General features: G+C 41.4%; 1 protein-coding gene across 3 annotated transcripts in view; it reads left to right on the top strand.

Moving 5' to 3' along the window:
- The window catches only part of LOC107540218 (histone H2A-Bbd type 2/3-like), a 55,221-nt gene extending 43,206 nt beyond the window's left edge, over positions 1-12,015 (top strand). For 2 of the 3 annotated variants that reach the window (XM_087829305.1, XM_087829304.1), the window contains 2 exons: positions 5,325-5,500; positions 9,739-12,015. In XM_087829305.1, coding sequence (XP_087685431.1) covers positions 11,500-11,883 — 384 coding nt within the window. In that variant the 5' untranslated portion in view covers positions 5,325-5,500; positions 9,739-11,499 and the 3' untranslated portion in view covers positions 11,884-12,015. Of the gene's footprint in view, positions 1-3,402; positions 3,514-5,324; positions 5,501-9,738 lie in introns of those variants that run through there. The other variant, XM_087829306.1, reaches the window with a different exon arrangement.
- The last annotated feature ends 908 nt before the right edge of the window (positions 12,016-12,923 follow it).

Genomic DNA, 12,923 nt, shown 5'->3' with positions numbered 1-12,923 from the left:
AGTTAAAAAACAAAATCTATGTGCTGTTCATAAGAGACTTAAGTTAAATATAAGGATATAAGAAGATCAAAAGTAGAAGGGTGGAAGAAGTACACATTGCAAACACTACCCAAAAGAAAACTGATGTAGATATGTTAACATTGGACATAATATAAAGCAGAGATCTTTACTAGACAGAGATATTTTATACTGATAACAGAGGCAATCCACCAAAATGATAAAATTATTCTAATTTATATACACTTAACACTCAAAACGTACAAAGCAAAAAGTGACAAATGTCCAAAATATTCAGCTATCATCAGAGATCTTAACACATATCTGTCATGAACTGATGGAATACAAACAAAACCAACAAATATATAAAAGAGTTGCACAATAATATTAACAAACCTGATCGAATTGACACAGTATGCAGATGAACAAACGCAATAACTACAGAATGCATCTATTTTTCTGTGTGCAGAAAAATAGATGATATACTGGGCCATAAAGCAAGTCTCAAAAACTTTGAACAATTACAGTTACACTGAATTTTTTTTTTCGGCCACAGTGAAATTAAGTTAGAAAATAATAATAAAAAGAAAACTAGAAAATCTCCCAAACATAAGTAGTATATTTTTAAATAACCTGTAGGTCAAATTTTAAAAATCACATTAGAAATTAGGAAATATTCTTAACTGACTGAGAAATAAAAATATTGCATTTCAGAACTCATGGCGAGGAAAGGAATGAATAAACAGAGTACAGAGGATTTTTACAGCAGTGAAATTACTCTGTACGATAGTATAATGATGGATATGTCATTATATATTGGTGTGAACCCATAGAATGTACAACACCAAAGTGAACCCTAATGTAAACTATGGACTTTGAGTGATAATGCTGTGTCAATGTAGGTTCATCAGTTGTAACAATCATACCACTATGGTGCAGGATGTTGATAACGGGGGAGAGGGGGTATGCAGGTGTGGAGAATGGAGTATATGGGAAATTTCTGTATCTTTCCCTCAATTTTTTTGTAACCTAAAATTTCTCTAAAAAAATTAATTAAAAAATATAACACAACTAACATATGATTTCACTTAAGCATACACTCATCAATAGCACTCTTAAGTAATTACCCAAGTGATCTGAAAACTATGTTCACATACACACACAAAAACTTGTATGGATGCATGGCAGTGTGAAGGTTTCAACTGTGTGATCTGGAAGTTGGTCCTCCAAACTGTTGATTGTTGATGGGGTTTCACTGAAGGAATTGGAATGGCAAATAATGAGGGAAGGATGCTTTCACCTTTTTATTTTATATATTTCTGGGTTATTTAGATTGTTTTTGTTCCTTTTTTCTTTTTAAATGAGTGAGTTTTATTTTGTAAGTAAATACAAAACAATGACTTCTACAAAGAACTCTGGTCACATGGAGTCATTCCAGTTTTCCAAGGCATAGCATAGCTAACTGCTTTTTCCTTTGTACTTTTTTCACTGTACTCTGTGTTTATAACTATCATAAACAGTATTGGTTCTCACCCAATATTTGTCTTTCCTCGCAACTAGGTAGTGAGTTTCTTGAATGGTACCTGAAATTGCTGACTTATTTATGTTTATATTCCCAGTAATTAGGAAAGTACCTATTATACACATACTCGGTAATACATGTTGGGTGAAATAATGACGAAATGAATTAATATACTTGCTTAAGAGTGGTTGTGGAGGGTAATAATCCAATGGAAGGGAGAAGAGTATTTGATTCAGAATTGAACAGTGGTCTTCACCTGATTTACATCTGGACCCAGGGCTTGGAAAACCAGACTTTGGTGCACATCTTGGTCCTGTCCAAACACACAGTCCCAACAGCATAAACCACAAGCTGTGGCATGCACAAAACTTCAAACAGGGTACTCAAGGCCAGTCACTAACAGAGTCTGACATCGGCCTGCACCAGAGACCGTCCAAAAGGCTGGGAGTCCTAGCAGATCTACCTGATACATAAAAACAAATCCAAACAGGCAGTCAAAATGAGAAGACAAAAAAGCCCCAAATGAAAGAACAAGAGAAGTCTGCAGAAGAAAAGCTAAATGAAATGGAGAGAAGCAATGTATAAGATATAGAGTTCAGAATACTGATAGTAAGGAAACTCAACCACATGAGAAAACAAATGGAAAATATGAAGGAAATTAAGAAGGACATAGTAGACATAAAATGTTGGAAGAAATAAACAGAAGATTAGGGGAAGCTGAGAACTGCATAAGTGAATTAGTAGACAGGGTAGAAAAAAATCACTCAATCAGAGAACCAAAAAGAAAAAGAAAAAAACAATTAAAAAGCAGGAGGACAGCTTAAGGGAGCTGTGGGGCAACATGAAACCTTGCAATATTTGCATCATAGGAGTAGAAGACGATGTAGAAAGTAAGCAATGATTACAGAAACACTTTGAAGAAATGATGGCAGAAAACTTCCCTAGCTGGTGAAGGAAAAAGTCACACAAGTTCAAAAGGCACAGAGAGTCCCAAGCAAGAAGACTCCAAAGAGGCCCACACCCAGGCACATCATAATTAAAATGCCAAAATTCAAGACAAAGAGGGAATCTTAAAGGCAGCAAGAGAAAAGCAAGCTGTTTCCTGCAAAGGAGCTCCCATAAGCTGTCAGCTGACTTCTCATCAGAAACTCTACAAGCCAGAGGGGAATGGCATGAAGTGTTCATGGTAATGAAAAGCAAGGATCCAAAACCAAGACTACTCTATCCAGCAAGGCTATCATTCAAAATAGATGGTGAAATAAAGAGCTTCCCAGACCAAAAAAAAAGGCTAAAGAAGTTTATTACCACAAAACCAGCATTGCAAGAAACGTTAAAGGGACTGTTGTAATAAGAAGTAGAAATGGAAAGAGAGAAACATAGACATAAAGAAATAAAATGGCAATAGATAAGTACCTATCAATAATAACCTTAAATGTAAATGGATTAAATGCCCCAATCAAAAGACATAGGGTCGCCGAATGGATAAGAAAACAAGACCCAAATACATGCTGTCTGCAAGAGTCCCACCTCAGAACAAAAGACTCACACAGGCCCAAAAAAACAAAACAAAACAAAACAAAGCAAAACAAAACAAAACTTCTGGAGGACTTTAAAGAAGAGATCGACAGCAATAGTAGGGGACTTTAACACCCCATTAACTTCACTGGATAGATCTTCCAGACAAAAAATCAACAAGGAAACAGTGACTCCTAATGACACACTAGAACAGATGGATTTAATTGACATTTAAAGAACATTTCACCCCCAAGCCGCAGAATATACATTCTGTTCAAGTCCACATGGGACATTCTCAAAGATAGAGCACATGCTAAGACACAAAACCAGCCTCTACAAGTTCAAGAAGATTGAAATCATATCAAGCATCTTCTTGGATATTTATGCCATGGAATACTATGCAGCTGTAAAAAAGAAGGATCCCTTACCCTTTAAGACAGCATGGTGGGACCTGGAGAGTATTGTGCAGTCAGAGAAAGGCAAGTATCACATGATCTTACTCATATGTAGAATCTAATGAACAAATAAACCAACGAATAAAATAGATCCAGAGATACAGAAGCATGCAACAAACTGATGAATCTCAGAGGGAAGGCAGGGGTGATGGGGTGGGTGGGGAGAGAAAATAATGGAGCAGTAGGTGAGTGGTTGGAATTTTTTTTACTCCAAGGGCCAGGTATTGTTCACTTTGGAGGCCACGTGTGGTCTTGGTCTCATATTCTTCTTTATTTTTGTTTACAACCCTTTAAAATATAGATAATTCATTCTTAGCTTGTGGGCCATATAAAAATAGGCATGGGCCATAATTCGATAGCCTCTGTATTAGACAATACCTATAGGTAGGAGTTTGGGAAACAAGGGCCTATGGAGAAAATAAATATAACCCAGGTACCAGCAGGGGTCTCTCTATGCTCTGCTCTTTGCTACCACCCATAAAATCTCAATAAATTTGACTTTAGTTCTTGATTTACTAACCTGTTATGTCAGAACCTCCCCTTAGTCATCAGCAAATTCTATTATGTCTTTAGCTATGGACTTTGGTATGTGATTGGTTTCCCCCACATCAACATGCAATTCAGTCCCCTCATCAGCTCAAACCACACACGCATGCACACATCTGCTCAAAAGAAGCAGTTTGTGGATTTAGTGACCTTAAGAGGTTACCGAGAAGGCTCACATCAAGCACCATTCAGGTTCTCCGCAGCTGCTTGCCTTTTCCTCTCTCCTCACACAAGACAAATTAATTCCTTTTAAGGTCTTATACAAATGAAGTTGTTTTTATCAATCTTTCTGAAACCATGACACTCAGGGAGTTCCCAATGCCAAGCAGGTTTATCGAGATGCTTTTACTAACAGATATAATTTATTTCTAACAATAGCCATAATAATTATGATGGTGATAATAATAGCAGCTGACATATATAGATCTTACTATGGGACAGACACAGTTCTAAGTACTTTACTCCTCATACTAAACCCATGAGATAAGTATTATTATTGTCCTCACTTTACAAAATAGGAAATGGAGTCACTGAAAGTTTTAGTAACTTGTCCACAATCACACATAATGAGTGGAAAAGAAAGTTCCAAGGAGTCAGGGAGAAGGCAATTGATACTATCACAAGTGAAGAGGCCCAGAAGGATGAAACCTGAAAACCAATGCTTATATGTGGTTAGAAGGTTAAAATTAGTGAATTTTAAAATAGAACCACCTCAGTATTTTTGTTCTGTTGTTGTTGTTGTTGTTGTTGTTGGGTGTTTCATTTGTTTGTTTGTTTGTTTGCTTCATTGACACAGACAACAAACAGTATGATGATTACCAGAAAGGAAGGGGGGTGGGGGTGGGCGGAGAGAGGTAGAGGAGGGTAAAGGGGGAATAAATGGTGATGGAAGGAGACTTGACTTTGGGTGGTGAACACAGAATACAATATACAGATGATGTTTTATTATAAAATTGTACACCTGAAATCTATATAATTTAATTAACCAATGTCACACCAATAAATTCAATAAACAGTTTTAAATAAATAAATAGAACCACCTCAGTTAGATAGTGGGGTAGAAGCAATATTGCAAGGCATAAAATCAGATTGGCTGGTGAATAAGCAGAAGTAACGGTTATAGGCTACTTTTGCTTAGCTGTTCAGAATTTCTTCTTTGTTTAATCCTGTGTAGTTGAGATAGTTAAACTGTTCTTTTCCACAGTTTTTTCTGTAGTGTATTCCATCGGCCTCATGAAAGTTGTTTTATATTGTTACTAACTCTTCTTTCTTATTGTTGAATTTTCTAGGATGTGCCACAGTTTGTCCTACATACAAAGCAGGATCCAGAACCTGCTGAAGGGAAGAGTCATACATTGGGCCCTTCAACAGCCCAACTTCAAAAGCTTATTTCCATTAACCATCCATTGACACCATACAGACTTCAAGTCTCTGAATTTTGCTTGGCAACATGAAGATCGTCTTGGTAAGATGTGTAGAGACAAATCCTTTATTTTTAATTGTAATAAAAAACAGCAGCATAAAAGTTAACATCTTAACCGTTTTTAAGTGTACAGTTCAATAGTATTAAATATAATCACATTGTTTTGCAATAATAGATACTTTTTATGTGGACTGAAAATACTTTCTGAGGACCACTAGCCATTTGTTTCCAAGGTTATCCTACGGGTTGCAAGAAAGACAAAAATAAAATGTCATCCCAGCTAGGGAAAGGGAACACTGCCTTGCTCCAGCCCCACTTTATCTCCCTGTATCATGTAAGAAAAAATAGGAAGGGAAAAAAAAGCCTCATTGTACAAGGGAGAGGGTTTCAAAGACATAGACTGGAAATGCTACAGCCAGGAAAGGTATTAGGTGGAAGAGGGGGGGAAAGCTTTATCCCAGCGTATGAGCTCTGTAACACTGCCATAACAAATTACCACAAACTAGTTGGCTTAAAACAACATACATTTATTCTCTCACAGTTCTGAAGGCTAGACATCTGAAATCAAGGCATTGGCAGGGCCATCCTCCCTCCAAAGACTCTAGGAGAGAGCCCTTCCTTGCTTCTAGATTCTGGTGGTTGTGGACAATCCTTCATGTTCCTTGGCCTGTGGAAACATCAGTGCACTCTCTGTCTCCAGCATCACATGGCCTTCTTCCCTGTGTCTCTCCTGTGTCTTCAAATCTCTCTTTCCTTATAAGGACATCAATTGTTGAGTTTAGGGCCAACCTAATCCAGTATGACCTCAACTTGTCTTGGTTACCTTCAAAGACCCTAATTCCAAATAAGGTCTTACTAACAGGCACTAGGAGTTAGGGTTTCAACACATCTTTTGGGGGCATACAGTTCAAGCCACAACACCCAATAACGGGACAAAAATAATTGTGAAGGCCACACTCCCAAGGCATAGGGCCACTGTACAGTCCAAAGACTGACACTTAATCCAAAGAATGGATTAAGAGAATGCCCTCTTTCCCCACACACTACATCCAGCTAATAAGCTTCCAGTTAAAATAAAAGTGGATTACAGCTGGGAAAGCTGCAAGAGGCAGAGTGTTTCTGAGATGCAGCACAAAGGGAAGGGCCAAGACCAAGAGGGGAGAGAAAAACAAGATCACTAGAGAAATTTACTGCCTCTGTTACTCACAGAGACAAACATCAGATAGGGCCCATCTCTTGGTCAGACTGATATATTCACCCTAAGGTTCTATTTACCTCAGTATCTACTGTCCTATACAACATGCCTGGCCTCTAACAACAGCAACAAAATTAAAAAACATGCTAAAAGGCAAGAAATAACACAATTTGAAGAGGCAAAGCACCGTGAGAACTAGATTCACATATGGCACAGGTGTTGAAATTATCAGTTAGGAAACTTAAAATAACTATGATTACTATGTTAAGGACTTTCATGGAAAGGGTAGACACAATGAAAGACCAGATGGAAAAGATAAGAAAGAATCAAAAGGAAATCTGTCTTTTTCTGACCCTTCGCTCTTTTTTCTTTCTGGTTTGATTCTCTCTCAGCCCTCTCTTATTTTCTGTGTAGACACTCCTTCAGTCTCCTTCCAAGAATTTTCTTCTTTTGCCTGCCCCTTAAGAGAAGTTGTCCTTGGTCCCCTTCTATGTTCTCTCTATACACTTTCCCTGCATGATCTACTACATCCATGTCAAGAATTATCCTAATGACTCTCAAATCTATATCTCCAGCCCTGACCTCTCTCTCTCTTGAAATCCCACACCATCTATCCTTCATCGCCATCTGGATATCCCACGGGCATCTCAAATTGACATACTCAAAACTGAACTCATCTGCCCACCAAGACCTAGACCTTCTCCTTTAGCCCATATATCCAATAATGGCTCCAAAGTCTGTAGTCACCTCACCCTGCACTCGAGGAGTTATGCCAGAGCTTTCCTCCCTCTCCCCCACTAATGCCCTACTTTTTCACTTGGCTAACTTATATTTGTTCTTCAGCTTGGACACCAACTTCTCCAGGAATATGTCCCAAGCACCAAACTCCTTGTAAATTATTGTTGCTATAGCACCTTGAACTTCCCTTCTCATAGCACTTATCACAATATAGTGTTGTGTGTTTTTTAATTGTCAGGTTCCTTGTCTATATATTTTTCATCAGACTACATGCAGGAACCTGATCTATATTGCTCATTGGTATTTCCTCAATGCTTACCACAGTCCCAAACATAGAGTAGGCACTCAATAAAGATTTGTTGAAAGAATGAATAAAAAAATCAACAAGTCTCCAGCTAGGGTCAATGGTATCAGAAATATGTAGCAAGCACCTATTATGTGCCATTTCACTAACCAACTTACTATTATTTTTTATTGTTGACAGTATTACAGATTTCCCCCATTCCTTGGGCTATACATATATGCATATAATTTTGGTTAATCTCTTCCCATCCCTCCCAAAGCCCTCCCCTCTAAGATCTGTCAGCTTAGCCCTGCTGGGCGTGGCTCAGTGGTTAAACATCGACCTAGGATCCAGGAGATCAGGGTTCCATTCCCAGTCAGGGCACATGCCCGGGTTGCAGGCGTGCAGGAGGCAGATGATCAATGATGACTCTCTCATCATTGATGTTTCTACCTCTCTCTCCCTCTCCCTTCCTTTCTCTGAAATCAATAAAGATATATTTTTTTAAAAATCTGTCGGCCAAATTATTTTTTAAAACTGAATTTGTCCCGTGGAGTTATGTACCAATACCATCATCTTAATTAAAATATCTATCATTTCCCCCAGCCAGCGTGGCTCAGCGGTTGAGCATCGACCTGTGATCCAGGAGATGGAGGTTGGATTCCTGGTGGGTGCACATGCCCGGGTTGCAGGCTCGATCCCCAGTAGGGGCCGTGCGGGAGGCAGCCGATCAATGACTCTCTCATCATTGATATTTCTACCTCTCTCTCTCCCTCCCTCCTTCCCTCTGAAATCAATAAAGACATATTTTAAAATATCTATCATTTCTTGACTAAGTTACTGCAGCAGCTTTCTAACTCCCATCTCAGTTCTCTCTGTTCTATTCTTCACACAGGTGCCAGAATGATCTTTCTGGAAACAAATCAGGTCATGCCACTCTAGAACTTAATGACCACAGTGAGCTCACAATAGCCTACGGGGTATTCCAAAACCTGAGCACAGCATACCAGAACCTCTGTGTCTTGGTTCCTGCCAGACTCTTCTCCAGCCACATCAACCACCACTCTCCCATGGGCACCCTACTCTCCAGCCTTAGTAAACTAATAGCAGGTTCCCCAAAATGTCTCGGCTTCTCTTCATGCTACACATCCCTTCACACACACACACACACACACACACACACACACACACACACACACACTTGCCATCAAGCAGCTTGCCTGATCCACACCTGTGCGTTGAACAAAAGGTTTATGGGCCATTTGTTATACACTCTGACCAAGTGGCATTTATCTCATGAATGTAACATATGAAAATCAATTAATGTATTACACCATATTAACAGAATGCAGGGGGTGGGGGACCTCAAGATCATCTCATAGATGTAGGGGAAAGGGAAGCATTTGACAAATTCCAACACCCTTTCCCGAAAACAAATTCAACAAAATAGGAATAGGAGGGAACTTACTCAATGTGATTAAGAGCACCTATGAAAAACCACAGATAGCATCATTCACAATGGTGAAAGACTGGGTGCTTTCTCCCTAGCATCAGGAAGAAGACAAGAGTGTTTGGTCTTGACAATTCTATGCAACATTGTGCTCAAAGTTCTAGTCAGGCCAAGTAGGCAGGGCAAATAAATAAAAGGCATTCCGATTGGAAAGGAACAAATAAAACTGTCTCTATTCATAGATGACATGTTCATATATATATATAATCACTAAAGAATACACCAAAAACACAAGGACCTATTTGAATATACAATAAAGGAGTTCAGCGAAGTCACAGGAACCCAGGTCAATGTGCAACCACCAGTTAAATTTCTATACACTAGCAATGCACAATCCAAAAAACGAGGTTAAGGAAGGCGGGGGTGGGTGGGTGGGGAGACATTAACTGAAAAACTTATATGCATATATGCATAACCCATGGGCACAGCCAGTGGTGAGGTGAAGGCCTGGGGGAGTGCAAGTGCGGGGTGGAGGGGGTCAATGGAGAAAAAGGGGGACATCTGTAATACTTTCAGCAATAAGTTTTTTAAAAAGAAAATAATTTCTTTTACAGTATCATCCAAAAGAATAAAATACTGAGGAATGCATTTAACAAAAGACGTGTAAGACTTTTACTCTGAAAACTGCAAAACATTGCTGAAGGAAATTCCAGAGGACTGAAATAAATGGAAAGGCATCCTGTGTTAGTGGACTGAACATTTAATATTGTTAAGATGGTCACAATCCCCAAGGCAATATACAGACTCAGTGCCATGCCTGTTACAATCTAACCTGGCTTCTTTGTGAAAATTGACAAGCTGATCCTCAAATTCACATGGAAGTGCAAGGGATGCAGATAGCCAAAACAATCTCAAAAAAGAACAAAGTTGGAAGACTCTCACTTCCCAATTTCAATGCTTGCTGCAAAGCTATATCAATCCTAAAATGTGTGGCACTGGCATAATGATACACAAATTATAGGTCAATGTTTTAAAAGTTGGAACAATAAATAAACCCATATATGTATAAATAGTTGATTTTCAATAAGGGTGTCAACACCACTCAATGGAAGAATGAAAAATATCTTGAACAAAGGGTGCTGGGACAACAGGATGTCCACAGGCATAAGAATGAATATGGACCCCAATCTCACACCACGTGCAAATATTAACTCTGATGGCTCACAGACCTAAAGTTAAGGGCTGAAACTATAAAACTCTTGGAATAAAACATAGATGCAAATCTCCATGACCTTGGATTGGGCAACAGTTACAAAATATGAGAGCCAAAGCACAGCCACAAAAGGCAAAGAAAAAAAGACAAATTGTATGTCATCCAAATCAAAAACGTTTGTGCACCAAAGGACTCTATCTAGAAAGTGAAAGGACAACCTACAGGATGGGAGAGACATTTGCAAATCATATGTCTGATAACGGCCTATTTTCCAGAATGCATAAAGAACTCTTACGACTCAACAACAGAAAGACAAGCAACCCAGTTTAGGAAATGGGCAAAGGATTTGAAAGTGCATCTGCTTCCTCCAAAGCAGTTGTACAAATGGCCAAGAGGCACCTGAAAAGATGCTCAACATCATTAGCCATGAGGGAAATGCAAATCAAAACCAGGAGATACCACTTCACACCCACTAGGATAGCTATTATAAGCAAAACAAAAAGGGAAATAGCAAGTTTTGGTGAGGGTATGGAGAAATTGGGACCCTCATACACTGTTGTTGGGAGTGCAAATTGGTACTGCCACTGTGGAAATCAGTTGGATGGTTCCTCAGTAAGTTAAACATAGAATTCCCATATGGCCTGGCAATTCCACCCTTAGCTGTATACTCAGAAGAACTGAAAACAGGTGTTCAAACAGAACCCTGTACAAGAATGTTCACCGCAGTGCCATTCACAACAGCTAGATAGTTGTGATGGCCGTCCAACGAGTGTACACCTGGTGCCACTGGGTCATACATGTTTGCTGTTTTTTCTGTACAAGGTTCTGGTCCAGTGGGAAGTGGGAGCTCCCTCAAAGAGAGGGTCCAGTGAGCAAAGGTGAGCAGGGTGCCACCAGCGCCCCTTCTTTGCAGGCCCAGGCCCGCCGGGGCCAATGGGAAAGCAGTGACCTCACCGAACTTGTAGGTCACAGAGCCTGTGCCTCGACCAATGAGGGGCCGGTCCGTGGTCGTTAGAACACTGAGCGGGAGCCTCTGTACTGGCTATCTTGAGCGGTTGAGACCAACTGGCGAATCGCAACTGACCGCACCTGACCGCACCTGACCGCACCTGACCGCACTGCAGAGCTAGGCCGGTTGGAGAAAGTGCACCTAACGCCCAGCATGTCTGGGCAAAGGAGCCGTGAAGGGCCCTCCGATCACCAGAGGCGGAACCACAGCCGCACAAGCAACAGCAACCGCAACCGCAACCGCAGCCGCAGCCCGTCTACCAGAGCAGACTTGTCCTTTTCTGTGAGCCACCTGGAGCGCCTCCTGCGGGAAGGCCACTATGCCCAGCGCTTCAGCTCACGCGCACCCGTGTACCTGGCGGCCATCATCGAGTACCTGACCACCACCGTCCTGGAGCTGGCGGGCAACGAGGCCCAGAAAATCGGCCGCAGGCGCATCACTCCGGAGCTCCTGGACATGGCGATCCACAACAACGCACTGCTCAGCGGCTTCTTTGGGAATACCACCATATCCCAAGTGGCCCCGGGCTGGCAGTAGCTGCCCAGCATGGCATGGGTTCCCCGGGCCTCGACCCTAGGACGCCAGGCCCCCTCACAGCCCAGGCAGCCTGAGCCTGCCTGGTGCCTTGGGCAAAGTCATTGAAAATAAAGTGTTGAAAGAAACCCATGTGCCTGCTTCAGTCACTGTGTGGGAGGTGTTTGTGGGACATAACTCGTTGGAGGGATGGGGCTGATGGTGGTGTCTTCCCGGGGGCGGGGGTTGAGTCGGAGATGGCAAGAGAGGAGCAGCCTCTCCCGGTGACAGTGCAGGGGGCGGTCCAGGATGGGACAGGCTGGCTGCGGTGGGGTTGAGGCTGGGGTATGGAAGACTCCCCCATTGCCTCTGAGCAAGTCAGAGGCCCGCAAAGTCCCCAGGAGGATGGTGTTCATTGGGGTGGAGTGCAAGGCCATGACTAAGGCATCGTGATAGGGTGACCGTGCAATGCCAACCCGGGTGCAGAATGGAGGCGTGGACAGAGCGGTTGGCATGGACTCCAAATGGGGCAATGGGTTTGACGGGAACATTGAGGTGTGATGGGGGGTGGGACAAGCAAGAACGATGCAAAAGGGGAATGAGGGTCACGCCAGGTCACGAGTTTATTTTTGGTTCCATTCCCCGAGAGATGTTCGGAAACACTGGTAGCAAACTGGGTAAACAAGCTGTCACCTAGCAACAGAGGGTGCCTGGCCACGCCTGACCCGATTCTTTATTTGTGTAAACTGCTTGCACCATGCAAGGCCTGGCCCCTCAGCATTTTTGCATGGGAACAGCACCCTGGAAAGGCTTTTCCCCACAACCCCTAATTTGCATGTCCAACCTGTGCTGGACTAGGTTCTTCCTCATATCACTGGATTTGTATATCACCTGGGGAAGGGCGCTTTAGTGTCTGAAAGCTAGATTAATAACCCTGATACTCATATTTTAAAATTAATGATATTTCTATATGCCTTATGTAATTTGAATTTGACTATTAAGATTTTTTTTTGCCTCCTGCTTCTCTGCTAATGTACCAGTCTTTTCCTGAGCTTCAACTTCTT

Source organism: Miniopterus natalensis, chromosome X (assembly GCF_054644295.1).
Source record: "Miniopterus natalensis isolate mMinNat1 chromosome X, mMinNat1.hap1, whole genome shotgun sequence".
NCBI lineage: Eukaryota > Metazoa > Chordata > Mammalia > Chiroptera > Miniopteridae > Miniopterus > Miniopterus natalensis.
Note: the sequence above shows the minus strand (reverse complement) of the source record. Positions and strands in the feature narration are given on the sequence as shown.